The 25,082-nt window shown below is 37.5% G+C and overlaps 1 protein-coding gene across 3 annotated transcripts in view; it reads left to right on the top strand.

Moving 5' to 3' along the window:
* PCDH11X (protocadherin 11 X-linked) overlaps positions 1-25,082 on the top strand; it is a 421,474-nt gene that overhangs the window by 301,134 nt on the left and 95,258 nt on the right. For 2 of the 3 annotated variants that reach the window (XM_082715957.1, XM_082715958.1), the window contains exon 5: positions 1,581-1,607. The exons of the other annotated variant lie outside the window; for it this stretch is intronic. In XM_082715957.1, the coding sequence (XP_082572083.1) occupies positions 1,581-1,607 (27 nt within the window). The remainder of the gene's footprint in view (positions 1-1,580; positions 1,608-25,082) is intronic. 3 annotated transcript variants of the gene reach the window in all.

Genomic DNA, 25,082 nt, shown 5'->3' with positions numbered 1-25,082 from the left:
GGATCCCTAAGGATTTTAATGTTTTTGCATTGCTCAGTGATTTATGAATGATAAACATCTAACTAAAATCTGTTGTGTTATTGCAAGTAAATTTTAATGGTGCAAGTATAAAAAGATCTATTGTGATATTGAAAATAAATGATATTTTAATGTTATATTCTTATATATGTATAAGGTTTTTTATTATTTTTTATTTGTTTTGTTTTGGTTTGGTTTGGTTTGGTTTGGTCCATGTGATTTTTTTCTGTTGGAAATTTGAATTATCACTCATAATGAATATCATTAAGAATTAACATTCATACAGAAGAGAGATGTAAATTCCAATTATTTAAGGCATTAAATCCAAGGACACTTTCTTGAAAGATTACTGAATTCATCATTCTAAGGCAATCCCTTCACAAATAGAATTTTTATACTGAGCCATTGAAGGCTGAATTTGATCAACACAAGATCAGTATGAATATCATAGAGCAAACATAAATACCAAAATTGAAGGGAAAAAAGGTGAACTTTGATTTTCTTGGATAATAAAATTGTGCTTATGTGTGGATACTGCCTCAATGTCCATTTTGGAAACTCAAGTTATATTAAAATGGTAGGAAAAATGTATTTTCTTAGTTTGAGAATAAGTTATTGGATTAAAAATGTGGAGCATGTTCGATGTTAAGTGTATCTGTCTTTGAATTTACCCCAAAATCAACACTGCCTCTATTCTAATTTTTTTATGAGTTTTTGTATTCAACAAGATTCTCAAAGAAACTTTTGCATATCTATTAATATGACAGGAAACAGATAAAATTTAAGGAGAAAGGATGTTTAGGAGCAAAATTAGCTAGAAATATAGACATTTGATCCATTTATGATACAGTATATTCACCATCTACAAAGAAGAATGAACCGAAATGACTAATGTCCTAAATGGTGTTGGAGTCTTAAAACTAATTTAACTTGTCTCCTGAGTTTGAATGGGGAAAAAAAAGCTTTAAATGAGAGTAAACAAAATAACAAAACATCTTAGGTATAATGAGAAAGAAAAGAACATGATTCAGTTGAATAGAATTGAATTAAGGTGCTCCTAAGAACCACCAAAATTAATATTTAAGGATAGTACACAAGGCCATTTAGATATTTCTTATGTTTATTCCTAATTTATTAATTCAAACCAACCTAGTTCTAGTTTATTTAAGAATTATATTCATTCTTGAGATAAAGGCATTTACATTAAAAATGTATGAAAAATAAGTACAATAAATAAGAGAATATTTGATTAGAAGGATGCCTTTTCTTTGACAAAGCCTATGTGAGCTAAGTATATAACTGAAATTTTTATACTGATTCAAGAATTCTATATGGCTCTTCATATTGGTACACGAGATTTACAATATTGCTATATCCATTTACAAAGCCACTGAAGAGTACAAAAGTTGAAAATAGTTTCAGTAGAACAAAATTGTTTACTATTGGACTCATGACATTAAAAAATGCATTTCCAATAACAAATTAGAGCTGATTTTTGTATTTGTTTTTTGTTTTGTTTTGTTTTCCTTTGCTCCCTTTGCCTCCATTTTATCCTAAATCAGTGGAAATCTGGGAAAAAAGAAGGAAAGGTAAGATTGTAAATTTCAAAGATTGATTTCAAAATATGTTGTACTATTTTTTTCTTAACTGTCTGAAGTCGCAGTATTTACTCCATGGCCTTAAAATTGTAAGTATTTAAGATGACATATATTCTGATTCTGCCTTAAAATACTTCCAAGCTGAGCTGTCTCCAGATTTTGTATCACTTACACAGTTTTGGATGCAATTTTCAAGTCATTATTTGACTTTTCTTTTCCCACGGTGCCAAAACAACATACTACTGAAAGAATAACTTTGCGAATGTTCTGTTAATACAGTTATGTTTTGATTAATTTTATCAATAAATGGACTATTTTGGTGTCAATTCACAATTTGGCTTTCACATCAAAAGTTAGTGAATATGAAGCATGATGATGTCTTATAGGATCAAAAGGAAAGTACCATAACTAAACTAAACATTGTTAATCAGCAAATTGATGTTCAGGGTTTTAGGATGTCACATTTCAAGGTGAAAGCTTTAAGTTCTACTCATAATATATGTGTGTATATATGATAGACTATTCATATGTAAATAGTCTATCATTCTAGAAAAAATATTTTCTGTTATTAAAAAAAGAACTCATTCATATTGTTAAATTTTAATTACCTCATTAGTTAAGCTACACCACCACTAAAATGAAATGTTCACTGATATTTCTTTCCTAGAATTTATGCAGTGGTTTCCTCGCCACTCGCCATGTTTTGGAGTTGAAAGAGATGGGATTCCCTTGGTTTTTTTTTTTTTCCATTTGTTTGTTTGTTTTTAAGATTTTAGTTATTTATTTGAGAGAAAGATAGAAGTAGCAAGAAAGAGAACACAAGCAGGGAGGAGAAGGTGAAGGAGGCTCCCTGCTGAGCTGGGAACCCAATGCAAGGCTTGAATCCAGGACCCAGAAACATGATCTGAACTGAAGGTGGATGATTAACCAACTGAGCCATCCAGGCATCCCTCCCTTGAGCTTCTGATGGAAGATGTTTTGGAAATTAAATTCAGAAAATCTTAAAAGTTATCCATATTAGAACCAAAATGTTACCATAATTGTATGCTAGGTTAAATGGGAGTATAATTTTTAAGATGAATTTGTCCTATTCTAGTGTAAGGGACCAAATTTTATGTTTGAAAAAGAACTTGCCAAAGGATGGTCTAGGCTATGTCAAAAGTGATGTTAGCCCTGGATGTCTTTATCCAGTGTGAGAATTACCTAAAAATAAATCCTGTCTAGAATGTCAAAATAATTTTTATTAATGTTTGAGAGATAAACTAAAATAACAGCACTAGAGAATTTTCAATGAACATACATATCTGACAGTTTTCAAATGCCTGTCTAAACTAATTATCACTGTGGATTGTGAGTGATTTCTTTTTGAGTCAGCTCTTCTGAGAGCCAAAAGATCATAGAAGAGTTCTCAAATTAAAAGGAGGGAAGCACGGGTAATAAAATGTTACTAACTATATAAAAAGAATAAGAAAGAGGGAGAGAGACAGAGAAGCTCTACAGTTATTAAGTATTCTAACATTCTAAACCATTCTGTAGCTTTAAAAATTGACCTGCCCTATTGTTTAAAGTTGAAATTTTAACGAACAGAAATACTGGTAAGTTATTTTTTTTTTTTCCTAGTGTAGCTATCTTACAAATAGGAAAATATCTTGATTAAAAAAACAAAATTACGGGGGGGGGGAGACAAGATGGCGGGGAAGTAGAAGGAGGTGCCCGTTCAACCTGCACCCTAAAGTGAGCTGATTACCTTCCAAAGATCTCCAATCACCCACGAAATCAGCCTGAGATCAGAATTATGCACGTCTGGATCTCTACTGGAGCAGAAGATGCCAGTGGGCAGGTAAAGCAGAGTGGGAACAGCGATTGATATCAGAAGATAAACAAAAGGGGGAGGGAGCCACCAGAGGCAACCCATTGGAAAGTAATATTCAATACAAGAGTGCCCTGCATCTGGGAACCAGCATTATCTCCGGAGTCTTGTAGAAAGCACTCAAAAAGAGCAAAGGATCACCGGAGGGGGGGGGGAATTGCGGGAATCGGGGTGTTAGGGCCAGGGCTTAAGTCCCCAGACCCAGGACAGCCACCCCTGGCGCAGAGCCAGAAAGAGTGTGGTGGAGAAACCAGGTCTTTGTCCCTGAGCCACCAGTGTGCCTAAGAGTGCATGGGGCCTGGCTTCTGTGAGGTGCTGGGAGCCTCGCCAGCCAACAGAAGCACAGCCTTTTTGCAGTCCCCATGCAAGTGCCCTGCTGTGCCATCAGAGCCCGAGTCGTGCCCCGTACCCTCCCCTGAGAGAGGTGCACAAAAATGCCAGCTGGGTGCTCTCAGACCTGAAAGACCAGGCACTCCCAGCCCGGGCCAGCGGGAACATCTCAGTGTGTGATCACTGCTTGGAACTTCTCTGGCAGTCTGGAGCTGCCCAGAGAGCCGCCGCTGCCATGGTTTTGGGTACAAGCAAAAAATCCTGAGTCCCCGGAGACTGCGACTGGGAACCTGCTCTGCCAGCGGCCAAGGGGGGATTTATATGGGCTCTGCAGCCGGACTGAGGCTTCTCTCTGAGAGGGAGGTCAGGGTGCAGTTTGCTTTCCTCTAAACCTACAAAAACCATCAAAAGCGATCAAGGCGAGAGAGAAAAACAAAAGTGAACAAATATAAAAATCTCCAGACACAAAAGCCTGAAAAAAACCAGTTTCCTCAGAGCCCACCCCCTTGAGAGGGGCGGGAGGACTTAGCTGAGAGAACTTCAGGGACTGAAAACCCACGTGGAAGGACCTTCCCCCAGAAAACCAACCAGGAAAGGAAAAAAAAAAAAAAATGACAATAGAACAACAACCACTACTTCATAGGACAATTTTTATTATTAATTCGATCCCAATATTCTGGCTCATTTTTTATATAGTTATTTTTTTATTATTATATAGATAATTTTTTAACCTATTTACCATCACAGTGAGATGTCCAGTACATTAAATTCCATAATAATCTTCTAACCTGAACTTTTTGATACATACACCAGTTTTCCGTTTGCATTTCTATTTTTAAATTTCTTTTTTAAATTTTATTTTAGTTTAGTTTATTCCTTTTTTTAAATTTTTATTTTCTAATATTCATATAGAGTTAAATTTCAAGGTAATCCCCTTTCCCCAATCAATGCCACCCCTATAGGTAAACCAATTCCTAATCCCCCCTTATCTTAGGAAAGTTGAGTCCTTATAAAAGATATAAAGATACATCCAGAAAGAATCAAAACAACCTTCATCACCCACACTGAGAAGTTACAACCACTCTCCCATCTTTTTCTTCCACAAGTATTTCTGTGTTTTTGTGCTTCTACTGATAGTATATAAATCTTACACTCAGGGTTCTTTTTGACGAGGCCCTTTCTATATTTGTATATATATATATATTTTTTCTCTTGTCATGTATATTTTTTTTAATTTTTAATTTTTTATAAACATATATTTTTATCCGCAGGGGTACAGGTCTGTGAATCACCAGGTTTACACACTTCACAGCACTCACCAAAGCACCTACCCTCCCCAATGTCCATAACCCCACCCCCTTCTCCCAACCCCCCTCCCCACAGCAACCCTCAGTTTGTTTTGTGAGATTAAGAGTCACATATGGTTTGTCTCCCTCCCAATTCCATCTTGTTTCATTGATTCTTCTCCTACCCACTTAAGCCAGCATGTTGCATCACCACTTCCTCATATCAGGGAGATCATATGATAGTTGTCTTTCTCTGCTTGACTTATTTCGCTAAGCATGATACTCTCTAGTTCCATCCATGTTGTCGCAAATGGCAAGATTTCATTTCTTTTGATGGCTGCATAGTATTCCATCGTGTATATAAACCACATCTTCTTGATCCATTCATCTGTTGAGGGACATCTAGGTTCTTTCCATAGTTTGGCTATTGTGGACATTGCTGCTATAAACATTCGGGTGCACGTGCCCCTTTGGATCACTACATTTGTATATTTAGGATAAATACCCAGTAGTGCAATTGCTGGGTCATAGGGCAGTTCTATTTTCACATTTTGAGGAACCTCCATGCTGTTTTCCAGAGTGGCTGCACCAGCTTGCATTCCCACCAACAGTGTAGGAGGGTTCCCCTTTCTCCGCATCCTCGCCAGCATCTGTCATTTCCTGACTTGTTGATTTTAGCCATTCTGACAGGTATGAGGTGATATCTAATTGTGGTTTTGATTTGTATTTCCCTGATGCCTAGTGATATGGAGCACTTTTTCATGTGTCTGTTGGCCATCTGGATGTCTTCTTTGCAGAAATGTCTGTTCATGTCCTCTGCCCATTTCTTGACTGGATTATTTGTTCTTTGGGTGTTGAGTTTGCTAAGTTCTTTATAGATTCTGGACACTAGTCCTTTATCTGATATGTCGTTTGCAAATATCTTCTCCCATTCTGTCAGTTGTCTTTTGATTTTGTTAACTGTTTCCTTTGCTGTGCAAAAGCTTTTGATCTTGATGAAATCCCAATAGTTCATTTTTCCCCTTGCTTCCCTTGCCTTTGGCGTTGTTCCTAGGAAGATGTTGCTGCGGCTGAGGTCGAAGAGGTTGCTGCCTGTGTTCTCCTCAAGGATTTTGATGGATTCCTTTCGCACATTGAGGTCCTTCATCCATTTTGAGTCTATTTTCGTGTGTGGTGTAAGGAAATGGTCCAATTTCATTTTTCTGCATGTGGCTGTCCAATTTTCCCAGCACCATTTATTGAAGAGGCTGTCTTTTTTCCATTGGACATTCTTTCCTGCTTTGTCGAAGATGAGTTGACCATAGAGTTGAGGGTCTATTTCTGGGCTCTCTATTCTGTTCCATTGATCTATGTGTCTGTTTTTGTGCCAGTACCATGATGTCTTGATGATGACAGCTTTGTAATAGAGCTTGAAGTCCGGAATTGTGATGCCACCAGCGTTGGCTTCCTTTTTTAATATCCCTTTGGCTATTCGAGGTCTTTTCTGGTTCCATATAAATTTTAGAATTATTTGTTCCATTTCTTTGAAAAAGATGGATGGTACTTTGATAGGAATTGCATTAAATGTGTAGATTGCTTTAGGTAGCATAGACATTTTCACAATATTTATTCTTCTAATCCAGGAGCATGGAACATTTTTCCATTTCTTTGTGACTTCCTCAATTTCTTTCATGAGTACTTTATAGTTTTCTGAGTATAGATTCTGTGCCTCTTTGGTTAGGTTTATTCCTAGGTATCTTATCGTTTTGGGTGCAATTGTAAATGGGATTGACTCCTTAATTTCTCTTTCTTCTGTCTTGCTGTTGGTGTAGAGAAATGCAACTGATTTCTGTGCATTGATTTTATATCCTGACACTTTACTGAATTCCTGTATAAGTTCTAGCAGTTTTGGAGTGGAGTCTTTTGGGTTTTCACATATACTATCATATCATCTGTGAAGAGTGATAATTTGACTTCTTCTTTGCCGATTTGGATGCCTTTAATTTCCTTTTGTTGTCTGATTGCTGAGGCTAGGACCTCTAGTACTACATTGAATAGCAGTGGTGATAATGGACATCCCTGCCGAGTTCCTAACCTTAGCGGAAAAGCTTTCAGTTTTTCTCCATTGAGAATTATATTGGCAGTGGGTTTTTCATAGATGGCTTTGATGATATTGAGGTATGTGCCCTATATCCCTACACTTTGAAGAGTTTTGATCAGGAAGGGATGCTGTACTTTGTCAAATGCTTTTTCAGCATCTATTGAGAGTATCCTATGGTTCTTGTTCTTTCTTTTATTGATGTGTTGTATCACATTGACTGATTTGCAGATGTTGAACGAACCTTGCAGCCCTGGAATAAATCCCACTTGGTCGTGGTGAATAATCCTTTTAATGTACTGTTGAATCCTATTGGCTAGTATTTTGTTGAGTATTTTCGCATCTGTGCTCATCAAGGATATTGGTCTATAGCTGTCTTTTTTGATGGGATCCTTGTCTGGTTTTGGGATCCAGGTGATGCGGGCCTCATCAAATGAGTTTGGAAGTTTTCCTTCCTTTTCTATTTTTTGGAACAGTTTCAGGAGAATAGGAATTAGTTCTTCTTTAAATGTTTGGTAGAATTCCCCCGGGAAGCCGTCTGGCCCTGGGCTTTTGTTTGTTTGGAGATTTTTAATGACTGTTTCAATCTCCTTACTGGTTATGGGTCTGTTCAGGCTTTCTATTTCTTCCTGGTTCAGTTGTGGTCATTTATATGTTTCTAGGAATGCATCCATTTCTTCCAGATTGTCAAATTTATTGGCGTAGGGTTTCTCATAGTATGTTCTTATAATACTTTGTATTTCTTTGAGGTTAGTTGTGATCTCTCCTCTTTCATTCATGATTTTATTTATTTGCATCCTTTCTCTTTTCTTTTGATAAGTCGGGCCAGGGGTTTATCAATTTTATTAATTCTTTCAAAGAACCAGCTCCTAGTTTCGTTGATTTGTTCTATTGTTTTTTTAGTTTCTATTTCATTGATTTCTGCTCTGATCTTTATGATTTCTCTTCTCCTGCTGGGCTTAGGGTTTCTTTCTTGTTCTTTCTCCAGCTCCTTTAGGTGTAGGGTTAGGTTGTGTACCTGAGACCTTTCTTGTTTCTTGAGAAAGGCTTGTACCGCTATATATTTTCCTCTCAGGACTGCCTTTGTTGTGTCCCACAGATTTTGAACCGTTGTATTTTCATTATCATTTGTTTCCATGTAATTTTTTCAATTCTTCTTTAATTTCCCGGTTGACCCATTCATTCTTTAGAAGGATGCTCTTTAGTCTCCATGTATTTGGGTTCTTTCCAAACTTCTTTTTGTGGTTGAGTTCTAGCTTCAGAGCATTGTGGTCTGAAAATATGCAAGGAATGATCCCAATCTTTTGATACTGTTTGAGTCCTGATTTAGGACCGAGGATGTGATCTATTCTGGAGAATGTTCAATGTGCACTAGAGAAGAATGTGTATTCTGTTGCTTTGGGATGAAATGTTCTGAATATATCTGTGATGTCCATCTGGTTCAGTGTGTCTTTTAAGGCCTTTATTTCCTTGCTGATCTTTTGCTTGGATGATCTGTCCATTTCAGTGAGGGGAGTGTTAAAGTCCCCTACTATTATTGTATTATTGTTGATGTGTTTCTTTGATTTTGTTATTAATTGGTTTATATAGTTGGCTGCTCCCACGTTGGGGGCATAGATATTTAAAATTGTTAAATCTTCTTGTTGGACAGACCCTTTGAGTATGATATAGTGTCCTTCCTCATCTCTTATTATAGTCTTTGGCTTAAAATGTAATTGATCTGATATAAGGATTGCCACTCCTGCTTTCTTCTGATGTCCATTAGCATGGTAAATTCTTTTCCACCCCCTCACTTTAAATCTGGAGGTGTCTTCGGGCTTAACATGAGATTTTGCAGGCAACATATAGATGGGTTTTGTTTTTTTATCCATTCTGATACCCTGTGTCTTTTGACAGGGGCATTTAGCCCGTTAACATTCAGGGTAACTATTGAGAGATATGAATTTAGTGCCATTGTATTGCCTGTAAGGTGACTGTTACTGTATATGGTCTCTGTTCCTTTCTGATCTACCACTTGTAGGCTCTCTCTTTGCTTAGAGGACCCCTTTCAATATTTCCTGTAGAGCTGGTTTGGTGTTTGCAAATTCTTTCAGTTTTTGTTTGTCCTGGAAGCTTTTAATCTCTCCTTCTATTTTCAATGATAGCCTAGCTGGATATAGTATGCTTGGCTGCATGTTTTTCTCGTTTAGTGCTCTGAAAATATCATGCCAGCTCTTTCTGGCCTGCCAGGTCTCTGTGGATAAGTCAACTGCCACTCTAATATTTTTACCATTTTATGTTACAGACTTCTTTTCCCAGGCTGCTTTCAGGATTTTCTCTTTGTCACTGAGACTTGTAAATTTTACTATTAGGTGACAGGGTGTGGGCCTATTCTTATTGATTTTGAGGGGCGTTCTCTGAACATCCTGAATTTTGATGCTCGTTCCCTTTGCCATATTGGGGAAATTCTCCCCAATAATTCTCTCCAGTATACCTTCTGCTCCCCTCTCTTTTTCTTCTTCTTCTGGAATCCCAATTATTCTAATGTTGTATCGTCTTATGGTGTCACTTATCTCTCGAATTCTCCCCTCATGGTCTCGTAGCTGTTTGTCCCTCATTTGCTCATCTTCTTTATTCTCTGTCAGTTGGTCTTCTATATCACTAATTCTTTCTTCTGCCTCATTTATCCTAGCTGTGGGAGCCTCCATTTTTTATTGCACCTCATTAATAGCTTTTTTTATTTCAACTTGGTTAGATTTTAGTTCTTTTATTTCTCCAGAAAGGGCTTTTATATCTCTCGAGAGGTTTTCTCTAATATTTTCCATGCCTTTTTCAAGCCCGGCTAGAACCTTGAGAATTGTCATTCTGAACTCTAGATCTGACATATTACCAATGTCTGTATTGATTAGGTCCCTAGCCTTCGGTACTGCCTCTTGTACTTTTTTTTTGTGTTGAATTTTTCTGTCTTGTCATTTTGTCCAGATAAGAGTATATGAAGGAGCAAGTAAAATACTAAAAGGGTGGCAACAACCCCAGAAAAATATGCTTTAACCAAATTAGAAGAGATCCCAAATCGTGAGGGGGGAGAAAGGGGATAAAAAGAGGTTCAAAAAGGAAGAAAGAAAAAAAAAAAGAAAAAAGAGAAAAGAATTAAAAAAAGAATACAGGTTAGAAAAATATAAAAAAGAAAAAATATATATATAGTAGATGAAGTAGTTAAAAAACGTTAAAAAAGAAAAAGGTAAAAGTTAAAAAGTAAAATTTACCCCAAGGCGAGAAAAAGAAAACAAAAAATGAAAAAGAAAAAAATTAAATTAACTGCAAGACTAAAAAGTATCACAGGGAAAAAGCCATAAGTTCCGTGCTTGGCTTTCTCCTCCTCTGGAATTCTGCTGCTCTCCTTGGTATTGAGACCGCACTCCTTGGTAGGTGAACTTGGTCTCGGCTGGATTTCTTGTTGATCTTCTGGGGGAGGGGCCTGTGTTAGTGATTCTCAAGTGTCTTTGCCCCAGGCAGAATTGCACCGCCCTCACCAGGGGCCGGGGTGAGTAATCCGCTCAGGTTTGCTTTCAGGAGCTTTTGTTCCCTGAGCGCTTTCCGTAGAGTTCTGGAGGATGGGAGCACAAATGGCAGCCTCCTGATCTCTGGCCCGGAGGAGCCCAGAGCCCACAGCCCCACTCCTCAGTGCGCCCTCAGAGAACAGCGCCCAGTTACTCCCGTCTGCCTGACCTCCGGCCGCGCTCCGAGCTCACCGAGCCTGCGACCGGTTCAAGGTCACCCCGAGCTGCGAGCTTACTGTCGGCTCTGTCTCTGTAGCCGGCTTTCCCGTTCCAATACCCGCAAGCTCTGCGAAACTCAGACACCCCCGATCCTTCTGTGACCCTGCGGGACGTGAGGCCACGCTGACCCCGCGTGGGCTTCGCCCCGGGTAGCCTCTGGAGAGATGTCCCTCAGCGGAACAGACTTTTAAAAGTCCTGATTTTGTGTGCGGTTTCTCCGCTGCTTCCTGGGAGCCGGCCCCTCCTCCCCGGGTCTATCTTCCCGTCGCTTTGGATTCGCTTCTCCGCCGGTCCTATCTTTCAGAACGTGGTTGTTTTTCTGTTTCCAGAATTGCTGTTCTTCTTCTCTTCGATCTGCCGATGGATTTTCAGGTGTTTGGAATCTTTAGATGAGGTATCTAGCTGATCTCCGGCTAGCTGAAGTAGTCTCAGCCTGCTACTTCTCCGCCATCTTGACTCCTCCTGTCATGTACTTTTATCAGCTTTTTGTTTGTCTCTGTCTGTTTGTATACTTCATAAATCTTACCTTGGGGCCCATTTGGGCTAAACCTTCTCTTTTATCTCACCTTTCTTTCCTGTCTCTCCCTTTCTCTTTTTTTCTTTTCCTTTTCTTTTTTCTCTCATTTGGGTGGGGAACCCTGATTTCTCAGAAGCATTCCAGGGTGCACCTTGACTGCACCACAGTTGATACACCCAGCTACACCTGTTCAGTCATCTCTCACCAAAATGACTAGGAAGAGGAATGCCCAACAGAAGAATAATACAGAGGATGGACCTTCTGCAACAGAGCTAATGGCTATCAACATAGACAATATGTCGGAAAGAGAATTCAGACTAACAATGATCCAAGCAATAGCTAGGTTGGAGAAAGCCATGGGTGACCAAACAGAATTCATTAGGGCCGAACTGAAAACGACCAGAGATCATGTTTTCAATATTAGAGAAGAGCTGAAAACTACCAGGGATGAGTTTTGCAATGCTCTCAATGAGTTCCAATATAATCTAAATTATCTCAACGCTAGAGTAACTGAGACAGAAGATAGAATTAGTGATCTGGAGGACAAACAGATATAAAGGATCAGGAGGAAGCCTGGAAAAAACACCTTAGAAGCCACGAAAACAGAATCAGGGAAATAAATGATGCCATGAAACGTTCCAATGTCAGAATTATTGGAAACCCTGAAGGGGAGGAGAAAGAAAGAAGTCTAGAAGATATAGTGGAACAAGTTCTTCATGAAAATTTTCCAAATCTCGTGAATGGAACCAGCATTTATGTACTAGAGGCCAAAAGGATTCGCCCCAAGATTACAGATTCCCAAAAGTCCTCGAGACACCTAATAGTAAGAATGAAAAATTATAATTGTAGGCAGAACCCATTGAAAGAAACTAGGACAAAGAAGATCCTTACATACAGAGGAAAGCCCTTCAGAATAACGTCAGACCTGTCCACAGAGACCTGGCAAGCCAGAAAGAGCTGGCAAGATATATTAAGGGAACTGAATGAGAACAACATGAAGCCAAGAATACTCTATCCAAAAAGACTGACATTCAAAATGGATGTAGAAAGAGTTTCCAGGACCAGCAAGGCTTAAAAGACTATGCAACCACCAAGCCAATACTGCAGAAAATATTAAGGGGGCTTCCTTAAAGGAGGAAAAAGCCCGAGAATAGCATTGAACAGAAATATAGAGACAATCTACAGAAAGAAACACTCCAAAGGTAACTTGATGTCAATAAAAACATATCTATCAATAATCACCCTCAATGTGAATGGCCTAAATGGACCCATAAAACAGCACAGGGTTGCAGACTGGATGAAACGACAGGACCCACCCATATGTTGTCTACAAGAGACGCATTTTGTACCTGAAGATACACCCAGACTGAAAGTGAAGGGATGGAGAAGCATTTTTCATGCCAATGGGCATCAAAAGAAGGCTGGGGTAGCGATTCTCATATCAGATAAATTAGATTTTAAACTAAAGACTGTAGTCAGAGTTACAGAAAGACACTACATAATCCTTAAATGGACTATCCACCAAGACGATCTAACAGTTGTAAATATCTATGCCCCCAATATGGGAGCAGCCAATTACATAAGAAAACTGTTAATCAAGATAAAGAGTCATATTGAAATGAATACATTAATAGCAGGAGATCTTAACACGCCTCTCTCAGAAATAGATCATCGAAGCAGAAAATCAATAAAGAAACAAGAGCATTGAATGACACATTAGACCAGATGGACCTCATAGATATATACAGAACATTCCACCCTAAAGCAACAGAATACTAATTCTTCTCAAGTGCACATGGAACCTTCTCAAGAATAGACCACATACTGGGTCACAAATCAGGACTCAACCGATACCAAAAGACTGAGATTATTCCCTGCACATCTCATCACAATGCTTTGAAACTGGAGCTCAATCACAAGGTAAAGTTCCAAAGGAACTCAAACACCTGGAAGCTAAAGACCACCTTGCTTAAGAATACTTGGATCAACCTGGAGATCAAGGAATAACTGAAACAATTTATGGAAACCAATGAAAATGAAGACACATCATTCCAAAACCTATGGGATACAACAAAGGCAGTCCTAAGGGGAAAATACATAGCCATCCAAGCCTCCCTCAAAAAAATTGAAAAATCCAGAACACAGCAGCTGTCTCTACACCTTAAAGAACTGGAGAATCAAAAAGAAATCAAACAAAATCCACACATAAGAAGGGGAATCATCAAGATTGAAGCTGAGATCGATGAGGTAGAAACCAGAGATACAGGAGAACTTATCAATGAAACCAGAAGCTGGTTTTTTGAAAGAATCAATAAGATCGATAAACCATTGGCGACACTAATCCAAAGGAAAAGAGAGAAAGTTCAAATACATAAAACTATGAATGAAAAGGGAGAGATCACAATCAACACCAAGGAAGTAGAAACTAGCATCAGAAGTTATTATCAACAGTTATATGTCAATAAGCTAAGCAACCTAGATGAAATGGATGCATTCCTGGAAAACTATAAATTCCCAAAATTGAACCAGGAAGTATTAGACAACATGAATAGACAAATATCTAGTAACGAGATTGAAGCGGTGATTAAAAAGCTCCCAAAAAACAAGAGCCCAGGACCTGATGGATTCCCCGGATAATTCTACCAAACTTTCAAAGAAGAAATAAAACCTATTCTCCTGAAGCTGTTTCAAAAAATTGAAGCAGGAGGAAAACTTCCTGACTCTTTCTATGAAGCCAGCATTACCCTGATTCCCAAACCAGGCAAAGACCCTACAAAAAGGAGAATTTCAGACCAATATCACTGATGAATATGGATTCTAAGATTCTCAACAAGATCATAGCAAACAGGATCCAACAGCACATTAAAAAGATTATCCACCATGACCAGGTGGGATTCATCCCTGGGCTACAAGGATGGTTCAACATTCGCAAATCAATCAATGTGATAGAACAAATTAATAAGAGAAGAGAGAAGAACCACATGGTCCTGTCAATTGATGCAGAAATAGCATTTTACAAAATCCAGCATCCGTTCCTGATTAAAACGCTTCAAAGTATAGGGATAGAGGGAACATTCCTGAACCTCATCAAATCTATCTATGAAAGACCCACAGCAAATATCATCCTCAATGGGAAAGAGCTTGCATCCTTTCCGTTGAGATCAGGAACACGACAAGGATGCCTACTCTCACCACTCTTGTTCAACATAGTATTAGAAGTCCTAGCAACAGCAATCAGACAACAAAGGGAAATAAAAGGTATCCAAATTGGTAATGAAGAAGTAAACGCTCTCTCTTTGCAGATGACATGATTCTTTTTATGGAAAACCCAAAAGACTCCACCCCCAAACTACAAGAACTCATACAGCAATTCAGCAACGTGGCAGGATACAAAGACAATGTACAGAAATTAGTGGCTTTCTTATACACTAACAATGAAAATACAAAAAGGGAAATTAGAGAATCGATTCCATTTACTATAGCACCAAGAACAATAAGATACTTGGGAATAAACCTAACCAAAGAGGTAAAGGGTCTGTACTCAAAGAACTACAGTACATTCATGAACGAAATTGAAGAAGACCCAAAAAGATGGAAGACCATTCCATGCTCTTGGATCGGAAGAATAAACATTGTTAAAATGTCTATACCGCCTAGAGCAATCTATACTTTTAATGCTATTCCAATCAAAATTCCACCAGTATTCTTCAACCAGCTGGAGCAAATAATCCTAAAATTTGTATGGAATCAGAAGAGACCCCAAATCGCTAAGGAAATGTTGAAAAACAAAAATAAAACTGGGGCATCACGCTACCTGATTTCAAGCTTTACTACAAAGCTGTGATCATCAAGACAACATGGTACTGGCATAAAACAGACACATAGAACAGTGGAATAGAGTAGAGAGCCCAGAGACTCTAAACACTATGGTCAAATAATCTTTGACAAAACAGGAAAAAATATCCAGTGGAAAAAAGACAATCTCTTCAATAAATGGTGCTGGGAAAACTGTACAGCTATATGTAGAAGAATGAAACTCGACCATTCTCTCACACTGTACACAAAGATAAACTCAAAATTGATAAAAGACCTCAATGTGAGAGAGGAATCCATCAGAATCCTAGAGGAGAACATAGGCAGTAATCTCTTTGATATCAGCCACAGCAACTTCTTCCAAGATATGTCTCCAAAGGCAAAGGAAAGAAAAGCGAAGATGAACTTTTGGGACTTCATCAAAATCAAAAGCTTCTGCACAGCAAAGGAAACAGTCAAGAAAACAAAGAGGCAACCCACGGAATGGGAGAAGATATTTGCAAATGACAGTACAGACAAAAGGTTGATATCCAGGATCTAAAATGAACTCTTCAAACTCAACACACACAAAACAGACAAGCATATCAAAAAATGGGCAGAAGATATGGACAGACACTTCTCCAATCAAGACATAGAAATGGCTATCAGACAGATGAAAAATGTTCATCATCACTAGCCATCAGGGAGATTCACATTAAAACTACATTGAGATATCACCTTACACCAGTTAGAATGGCCAAAATTAGCAATACAGGAAACAACATGTGTTGGAAAGGATGTGGAGAAAGGGGAACCCTCTTACACTGTTGGTGGGAATGCAAGTTGGTGCAGCCTCTTTGGAGAACCGTGTGGAGATTCCTCAAGAAATTAAAAATAGGGGCGCCTGGGTGGCTCAGTGGATTAAAGCCTCTGCCTTCGGCTCAGGTCATGATCCCAGGGTCATGGGATCAAGCCCCGCATCGGGCTCTCTGCTCAGCAGGGAGCCTGCTTCCTCCTCTCTCTCTGCTTGCCTCTCTGCCTACTTGTGATCTCTGTCTGTCAAATAAATAAATAAAAGAAAATCTTTAAAAAAAATAAATTAAAAATAGAACTTCCCTATGACTCTGCCATTGCACTCCTGGGTATTTACCCCAAAGATACAGATGTAGTGAAAAGAAGGACCATCTGTCCACCATTCCCACTCCACTTTACCTGACCACTGGCATCTTCTCTCCCTGTAGAGATCCAGACGTGTATAATTCTGATCTCAGGATAATTTCATGGGTGTTTGGAATTCTTTGGTAGGTAATCAGCTCACTTTAGGGGATAGGTTGAAAAGGCGCCTCCTCCTACTTCCCTGCCATCTTGTCCCCCAAAGTCTCAAAAATTTTGAGATATTTTAAAAGGTTATGGCCAAATGAAACTAATTCAAAGGACACAGCTTGATCTTATTGAAGAATTATCTTCATACATTATTTTTGGGAGCATCATGATTTAGTAAATTCATTAGGGTAGACCTACAGAAATTGTGAATGCCATTTCTTCTATACTAAACAGTTTTCTTATCAAACATTCAGTTTAATATTAGTAAGGTTATGAGCAAATTAAGTCAACTAGGAGCTCTAATTTAGTACTACCACCTACAAGGAAATACATTGTCTTCCTTCTACATATATTCTATAGATATCCTTCAGAGAAATAGTTCTATAAATACACTGTGTGGGCTTTTCCTGTGTTTAAACAGCTTCTTATTTTTAACTCATTGGGTAGTGAAAAAAAATTGGACAGTGGTAGAAAGTCACAGATAACTTGAAGGATACCTGTCCATCAATCTTTCTGGATGTTCTTTCCCATCCTTATTCAAGACTTCTTCTGGCACTTGACATTCAGTGTTACAACTGTCAATGTAGCTACCACCACAGATAAATGTCTGCTTTGTCTTACAAGTTTTTGCTTCTGTAGATTTTTTTTCTTGCTGTTTTTATTGCTCCTTCATCCCTTATATGTACAGATAAATACATTCCCTGGATCTTCTTTCCATTTGATTATAAGGAATCCATCATATTGAACATTGTCTTCCTTTTTTATGATTATAGCATTATTATCTGCTTTGTGTTATTCTATCTGGTTAACTTGAGCTTTCCTTCATTAGGTCTTCTAGTTGTTCTGTCCTTCTCCATTTTACCCACTTTATGAAATTTGTTCCTGGTTACATTTATCTCCCCATCTCGTCATTGCTATCATTGGCTTTTCATTCTTGGCTTCTTCAATCTGTTTATAGTGCCAATTTACATATATAGTCCCCTTAAAGGTTGTGTTCTCCACAAGGCATTGAACATTGTTTTTTTTTGGGGGGGGGGGAGTACAAAATTGTACAGAATATTAAACTTACTAAACATCTGAAGCATTATGCTTCCAATGTGGCTCTAAGATTATTCAGATTTTTTTTATTCTCATCTCATTAACTTTCTATCCCAGACATTGAATGATTGTCCCAAACCTTTTCAAACATCTTCAAATTCCTTTCACAATTTCCAACCCTGAATTATTAGCAAATTACCTTAAGTCTTACTCTCCTAAAATAGAAACCATCTTTGTAACCATAATATATTTCCATGTTCCCTTCTAGTCTCTCATTTTTTCTCTCTTAATTATGGAAATATCCAGCTCTCTCTTTTTTTTTTTTTGATGTCCTGAAAAATGTATCATCTATTTTTGGAGAGTAAAAAATTTCCCCTCCTCCTCTTGTCAAATATTTCAGTCTTTGACATTGAATATCTCAACTAAGGGCAGGGAAAAAATTGTATTTTTGTGTTTTGTGGAGATCAGAAGCTCTTTAGAATATGGATATGTGTTTATATAGACTAAGGGAGAATCCATGCATGGGCCAAGGGTTTGAATCAACAATGCTAACTGAACTTCTACTGTCTAGAAAGAAAGTAAGAGGCCTCTAGAAAGAGGTAAGAGGCCTCCAAGGACCACTGAATGTGTTAAAGCCACTTCAGTGAAGCCTCCCAGACCACAGTTAGATTCTGCTTGAAGTGCTCTATTACTCCAATTTCAAGAGCCCACCTGTCTGACCACTTGACTGGAACTTTTTATTTTATTTACTTAGTTAGTTAGTTAAGTAGTTAATTTGAGAGAGAGGAGAGACTGAGAGAGAAAGCTTGAATGAGGTGCAGAGAGGAGAAGCATTCTCCCCACTGAGCAGAGAGCCCCATGTGGGGCTTGATTCCAGGACCCTTGGATCATGACTTGAACTGAAGGTAGATGCTTAACCGACTGAGCTGCCTAGGTACCCTGGAACTTTTTATTTTTGAATTTATGTACCCCAAATGATAACTGTCCACCCTGGCCCCTATCACATCATCACCCGGCTACCATTAATCCTTACAATCAGTTTCCTGGCCCAATTGGATAGACTTTACCTCACCTGATCTCAACAACCATTTGTTCTGTAGCAGAGCCTGAGGCACATGCACACTGCATGTGTAATCCAATTACTACACTGAGTCCCATACCCATACCATTTAACTATGGTAACTATAAAGAAAACTAACATGCATTCAGGCATATGCATAAACATGCCTGCATGTACACAGCATACACACATATGCAAACACTTCCACACTTCAAAGCTAACTATCATATTGTAACGTTAATTCCAATAAAGTAAAGATAATTGCTTTGAATGAAATAGGCTAAATACTCTAATCAAAAGACATAGGGTGACAAAATAGATAAAATAAAAGGAAAAAAAAAAAAGGCCTATCTATATCATGCCAACAGAAGACTCCTGTCAGACCCAAAGACACCTGCAGATTGAAAGGTAGGAGATGGAGAAAACTTTATGAGACAAATAGATAGCAAAAGAAAGCCAGAATTACAATACTTATATTGGACAAATTGTACTTTAAAACAAAGACTGTAACAAGACACAAAGGAGGACACTAAGCAGTAATAAAGGGGACAATCCAACAATGAGATATTAATTGTAAATATTTAAGCTCCCAAAAGGTAATACATATAACACACTTAAAAACAAACATAAAAGGTATAATTGACAATAATGCAATAATAGTAGGGGACTTTAACAGCCCACTTACATCCATAGAGTATCCAAACAGAAATCAACAAGGAAATCATGGCTTTGAATGACATCCTGGACCAGGTGGATTTAACAGATATATTCAAAAATTCTATTCTAAATCATCAGAATACTTTTCTTTTCAAAAGCGCAGGAACATTCTCCAGAATAGATAACATATTAGGCCACAAAACAAGTCTCAATAAATTAAAAAAAATATGAAGTCATACCAAGTTTCTTTTTTGACTCTAGGTATTGAGCTGAAGACTGGCAGAACAAACTCTACAAATAAAAGGAGAGAAGAGGTCACACTGAAGAGGGTAGGAAGGGGAGAAACACTGTTTAGGAGAGAAATACATCAAGGCTGCTATAGAGGGGAGTGAGCCCTGCTTGCAGAGAAGGACAAAAGGAAGAGAAGACCACACAAGGGAATAGACAAGAACATTCCCCCAGAGTCATTGGTTTGGAAAATGGGAGAGGCTGAGTTTTGTAAGTTCGTGCAATCAGTGTAGCTTAACATCTGTAGTTTATCTCATTTTATTATTTTATTGTATTTTATTTTTATTTAAACTATATTTATTTTTTTTCTTTATTATTATTATTTTAAATAAACTCTATACCCAACATGGAACTTGACTTCACAAACCTGAGATCAAAAGTCACATGCTCCAATGACCCAGTCAGTAACCCCAAAGACTGTAGCTTTAAAGGTCAGTGGACTTGACCCTTTCCCACCCCTCAGTATAAACATTGAGCCACCTGCAGGAAACAGCACAGTGCCAACACTGGCTGCAAAACTTGCTTACACTAAGCCCTTCACCCTTGCACTCACTTGGAACTTTCCTTCTCATTCAAGCTTACCTCAGTCACAGTGCAGCAGATCCCTGACCCAGACTAGCACAAACCACTAAACATAGCAAATATTCCACCCAGAGTGTTTCACAGGGCTTCACTTCTGATGCAGGTGGTGAGAGGTCTCATTTCACAAACAGACCAGAGCACACTTAGCTAAAACTTGCCACCTTCAGGCCAGGGACCAAACACTGTCCAATACAGGCAAGGAAAGCCTCTGTAGACAACTAGCTTGAAAGATGGAGCAGCCAGAGCACAATAGCATCGTACAGCATACGATGGAGACAAACATTGAAGCACCAGTTCCTGGTCACTGTTGGATTTTTACTTCATAAGACAATTACTTTCAGGAGCAGGTGACCTAACTGGCTTTTATAACATGGAAAAGAAGACAAAAGCTTAGACATAATGTGAACACAGAGGAATTCATCCAAAATGAAAGAAAAAGATAAGGTCACAGCCAGAAATGCAAATAAAAGAAATATAAGTAACATGTATGATTGATAATTTAAAATAACTATCATAGAAAAACCCACTGGACTTGAAAAAAAAAAGAATAGAAAATATCAGTCAGACCCTTATGATAGAGAAAAAAAAGAGTTGAAAAAAATCACTCAGAGCTGAAAAAGCACAACAAATGAGATTAGAAAAGTGAATGATTCAATGAAGAGAAGTCTGGAAGAACCAGAGGAGTGAATTAGTGATGTAAAAGTCAAAGTAAGGGAAAGCAATGAAACTGAACAAAAGAGAGAGAGTATTATGGAACATAAGAATAGACATAAGGAACTCAATGACTTCATAGAACATTATAACATTCTTACTATAGGAGTCCCAGAGGAAGAAGAGAGAGAAAAGGGAGTAGAAAATATATTTTAAGAAATAATAGTTGAAAATGTCCCTAATTGGGAGAAGAAAACAAATATCCAGATCCAGGAAACACAGAGAAATCCTATCAAAATAAACAAAGGAAGACAAACACAAAGACATATTGTAATTACATTTTCATAACCTTGTGATTAAAAAAATGTTAAAAGCAGTAAGAGAAAAGAAGCCCTTAACTTAAAAGGGAAAATCCATAAGGCTAACAGATTTCTCAACAGAAACATGGCAAGACAGAAGGGAGTGGCATGATATATTCAGATTGTTGAATGGGAACAATCTGCAGCCAGAATGATCTATCCAGCAAGACTATGATTCAGAACAGAAGACAGAGTTTTCCAAACAAATAAAACCTAAAGGTGTTTGTGACCACTAAATCAGTCCTGCAAGAAATACTAAAGTGGAATCTTTCAGTAGAAAGGACAGACAAAAAGTGACAAAGACAAGAAAGGAAAAGAGGACATCTCCAGAAAGAATGACAAAACAAGTAACAAAATGTCATTAAATACATATATATTAACAATTACTTTGAACTTTAAAAGCTCCAGTAAACAGATATGGGGAGTCAGAATAGATAAGAAAACCAAAACAAAATCTGTCTAGATGCTGCCTAAAATAGACAAATTTTAGACCTAAACATATGTGCAGATTGAAAGTGAGGAGATGAAAAATATTTATCACTCAAATGGATTTCAAAAGAAAGCTGGAGTAGCACTAATTACATCAGACAAATGAGATTTTAAAATGAGGACTGTAATAAGAGATAAAGAAGATCACTATATTATAATAAGGGGAAAAATTCAACAAGAATGTGTAACAATTGTAATTATTTACACACCCAACATGAGAGCACCCAAATACATAAAACAATTTATAACAAACATAAAGGAAATAAGTGATAATAATACAATAATAGTAGGGGACTTTAATGTCTCATTGGCATTAAAGGATCAATTATCTAAACAGAAATTAAACAAGGAATAATGGCTTTGAATGACATACTGGACCAGGTGGACTTAACAGTAATATTCAGAACATTCCATCCTGGAACAGCAGGATACACATTCTTTTTAAGTACATATACAACATTCTCCAAAATAGATCACAATTTAGGTTACAAAATAAGCCTCAACAAATACTTACAGATTAAAATCAAATCATGTAACTTTTCTGGTTAGGAGGCTGTGAAATGAGAAGTCAACCACAAGAAAAAAAATCTGGAAAGACCAAGAATACATGGACTTTAAACAACATGCTACTATACAATGAATGGTCAATCAACCAATGCACAAATGTAAATATATACATACATACATACACCCTAATTACAATGAAAACACAATAGTCCAAAAGTTTTGGGATGTAGCAAAAGCAGTCCTAAGACAGAAGTATAGAGCAATACAGGTCTATCCCATGAAGTAAGAAAAATCTCAAACAATTTATCTTTACACTGAAAGGAACTAGAAAAATAATAACAAGTAAAACCTAAAACCAGCAGAAGGAAGGAAATAATAAATACTTGGTCAGAAATAAATGATATAGAACCCTCCAATAATTATGACTGACTAGGACAGGAGCTGGTTCTCTGAAAAAAATCAAGAATATTGATAAAACTCTAGTCACACTTATCAAAAGGAAAAGAGAAAGGACACAAATAAAATCACAAATGAGAAGGAGAAATAACAACGAATACCACAGAAAATACAAAGACTTTTAAGAGAATATTATGAAAAATTATATGTCAACAAATTGGACAACCTGGAAGAAATGGATGTATTTCTAGAAACATGTAAATTACCAAAGCTGAGAGAGAGGAAGAAATAGAAAACTTGAACAGACCCATTAGGAGCCAAGAAATTGAATCAGGAAAGAAGAAAGAAAGAAAGAAAAGAAAGAAAAGAAAGAAAGAAAGGAAGGAAGGAAGGAAGGAAGGAAGGAAGGAAGGAAGGAAGGAAGGAAGGAAGGAAGGAAGAAAAGGAGAGAGATGGAGGGAGGGAGGAAGGAAGGAAGGAAGGAAGGAAGGAAGGAAGGAAGGAAAGAAGGAAGAAAAGAGGAAAAAAAGAAGAAAACTCCCCCCAAAAACGAAAACAAGTTTCAGACCAGATGGCTTCACAGGCAAATTCTATTTTTTTAACCTATTCTGTAATTCTGATATATATGTATTGACTGCCATTTTATTACTTGTTTTGCTGTGTTTCTGAAGATTTCTCTGATCCTTTATTGATCTCTCTTTCATGTTTTGCTGATTTTCTTTAGTGACATACATGGATTTCTCTGTTTCCATTCTTTGAATGTTATATAATATATATGTGTGTGTATATATATATATATATATATAATGTCTTCATATGCATGGTTAATAATATATATATTATGTCTACATATATAATACATAATAATATACATAATACAATAAATAATACATAATACATGCATTATATATATATATATATATATATATATATATAAAATGTCTACATATGCATGGTTACCATTAAGTTTGTATATGATCTTTTCTATATATAGAAGGCCATATTAAGTTGATGGCCATTTAGTTTTGAACCTATTCTTTTCTCCCTCCTCTCCATATTTTAGGCATATTTTATTATATTTTTATATCTTATTTTTATTTCCTTGACTGATTTTTTTACATAAATATTTTCTCTGCTTTTTTTTTTTAACCTTTATACCATCACTATTGGTCTTTCATGTCTTCTGCTAGTCTTATGTGTTTTCCCTTGTAAGTTAATGACTTATTTTGGCGCTTTTAAGATATTTTTTCCTTATCACTAGATTTTGCAAGTTTAATTATAGTATGTCTCTGTGTGGGTGTGTTTTTTATTAAGATTTTATTTATTTATTTGACAGACAGAGATCACAAGTAGGCAGAGAGGCAGACAGAGAGAAAGGCGGAAGCAGGCTCCGTGCTAAGCAGAGAGCCCTATGCAGGGCTCAATCCCAGGACACTGGGATCATGACCTGAGCCAAAGGCAGAGGCTTTAACCCACTGAGTCACACAGGTGCCCCTGTATGGGTGTGTTTTTGTTGATTTTCATGGAAGTTCTCTGTGCCTCCCAGGTCTGGCTATCTGTTTCTTTCTCCAGGTTAGGGAACTTTTTCAGCTATTATTTCTTCAAATATATTTCCTGCCCCCTCTTCTCTCTCTTTCTGTTTTTATTTTTATTTTTGTTTTTTTGGGGGGGAGTCCCATAACATTTGATGGAGTCAATGATTTCCTTAAGCTTATTATCATCTTGTTTAATTCTTTTTTTTCTCTTTTGTTCAGCTTGATTACTTCCCACTATTCTCTCTTCTAGGTTATTAATTAGTTCCTCTACTTCTTCCAGCTTGCTGTTAATTTCATCAAGTGTGTTTCTCACTTTGTTTACTAAGCTCTTTATCTCTGCTGTTAGTCCTTATGTCTGTGATGGTCTCACTCATATGTTACACTTTTCTCAATTCCAGTGAGTAACCTTATGATCCTTGTTTCAAATTCTCTATCAGACATGTTACTTACATCTGTTTCATTTAGCTTTCTGGCTTCAGCCTTGTTCTGTTCTTTTATTTGGGATAAATTTATCACTCCCCTCATTTTGTCTGCTTCTCTTTGTCTGTGTCTCTATGTTAAGAAAATCAGCTGTGTCTTCTGCTTTTAAAAGTAGTGGCCTTATGAAAAAGAGTTCCTGGGGTGCTCTGTTGTGTACGGTCCCCTGTTCAGTGGAACTGGGATTTTTAGAAGAGTATCTTTATGTGTTGCTTACTTCCTGGTTTTGTGTTTCAGTTACTTTTCCTTTCAGTACAATCATCTGTACTGACTCTCTGCCTGTTGTGGGCTGTGCTTACTTCCTGTGGTGTTAGTGGGACACAGGCAGGCCAGTTCTGAGAGGTTGTAACCACCAAGGAACTTGAGAACAATGTAGCAATGTTAGCAAAATTTGCACTGGGCTGCTAGTTCTATGCCAGATCTCTGAATTTGCTGCAAATATTGGGGGCTACATGCTAGGGCTGCAGGGGGTGG

The sequence above is a fragment of the Mustela nivalis genome (genome assembly GCF_964662115.1).
Source record: "Mustela nivalis genome assembly, chromosome: X".
Lineage (NCBI taxonomy): Eukaryota > Metazoa > Chordata > Mammalia > Carnivora > Mustelidae > Mustela > Mustela nivalis.
This window is presented reverse-complemented; position numbering and strand designations above follow the sequence as displayed.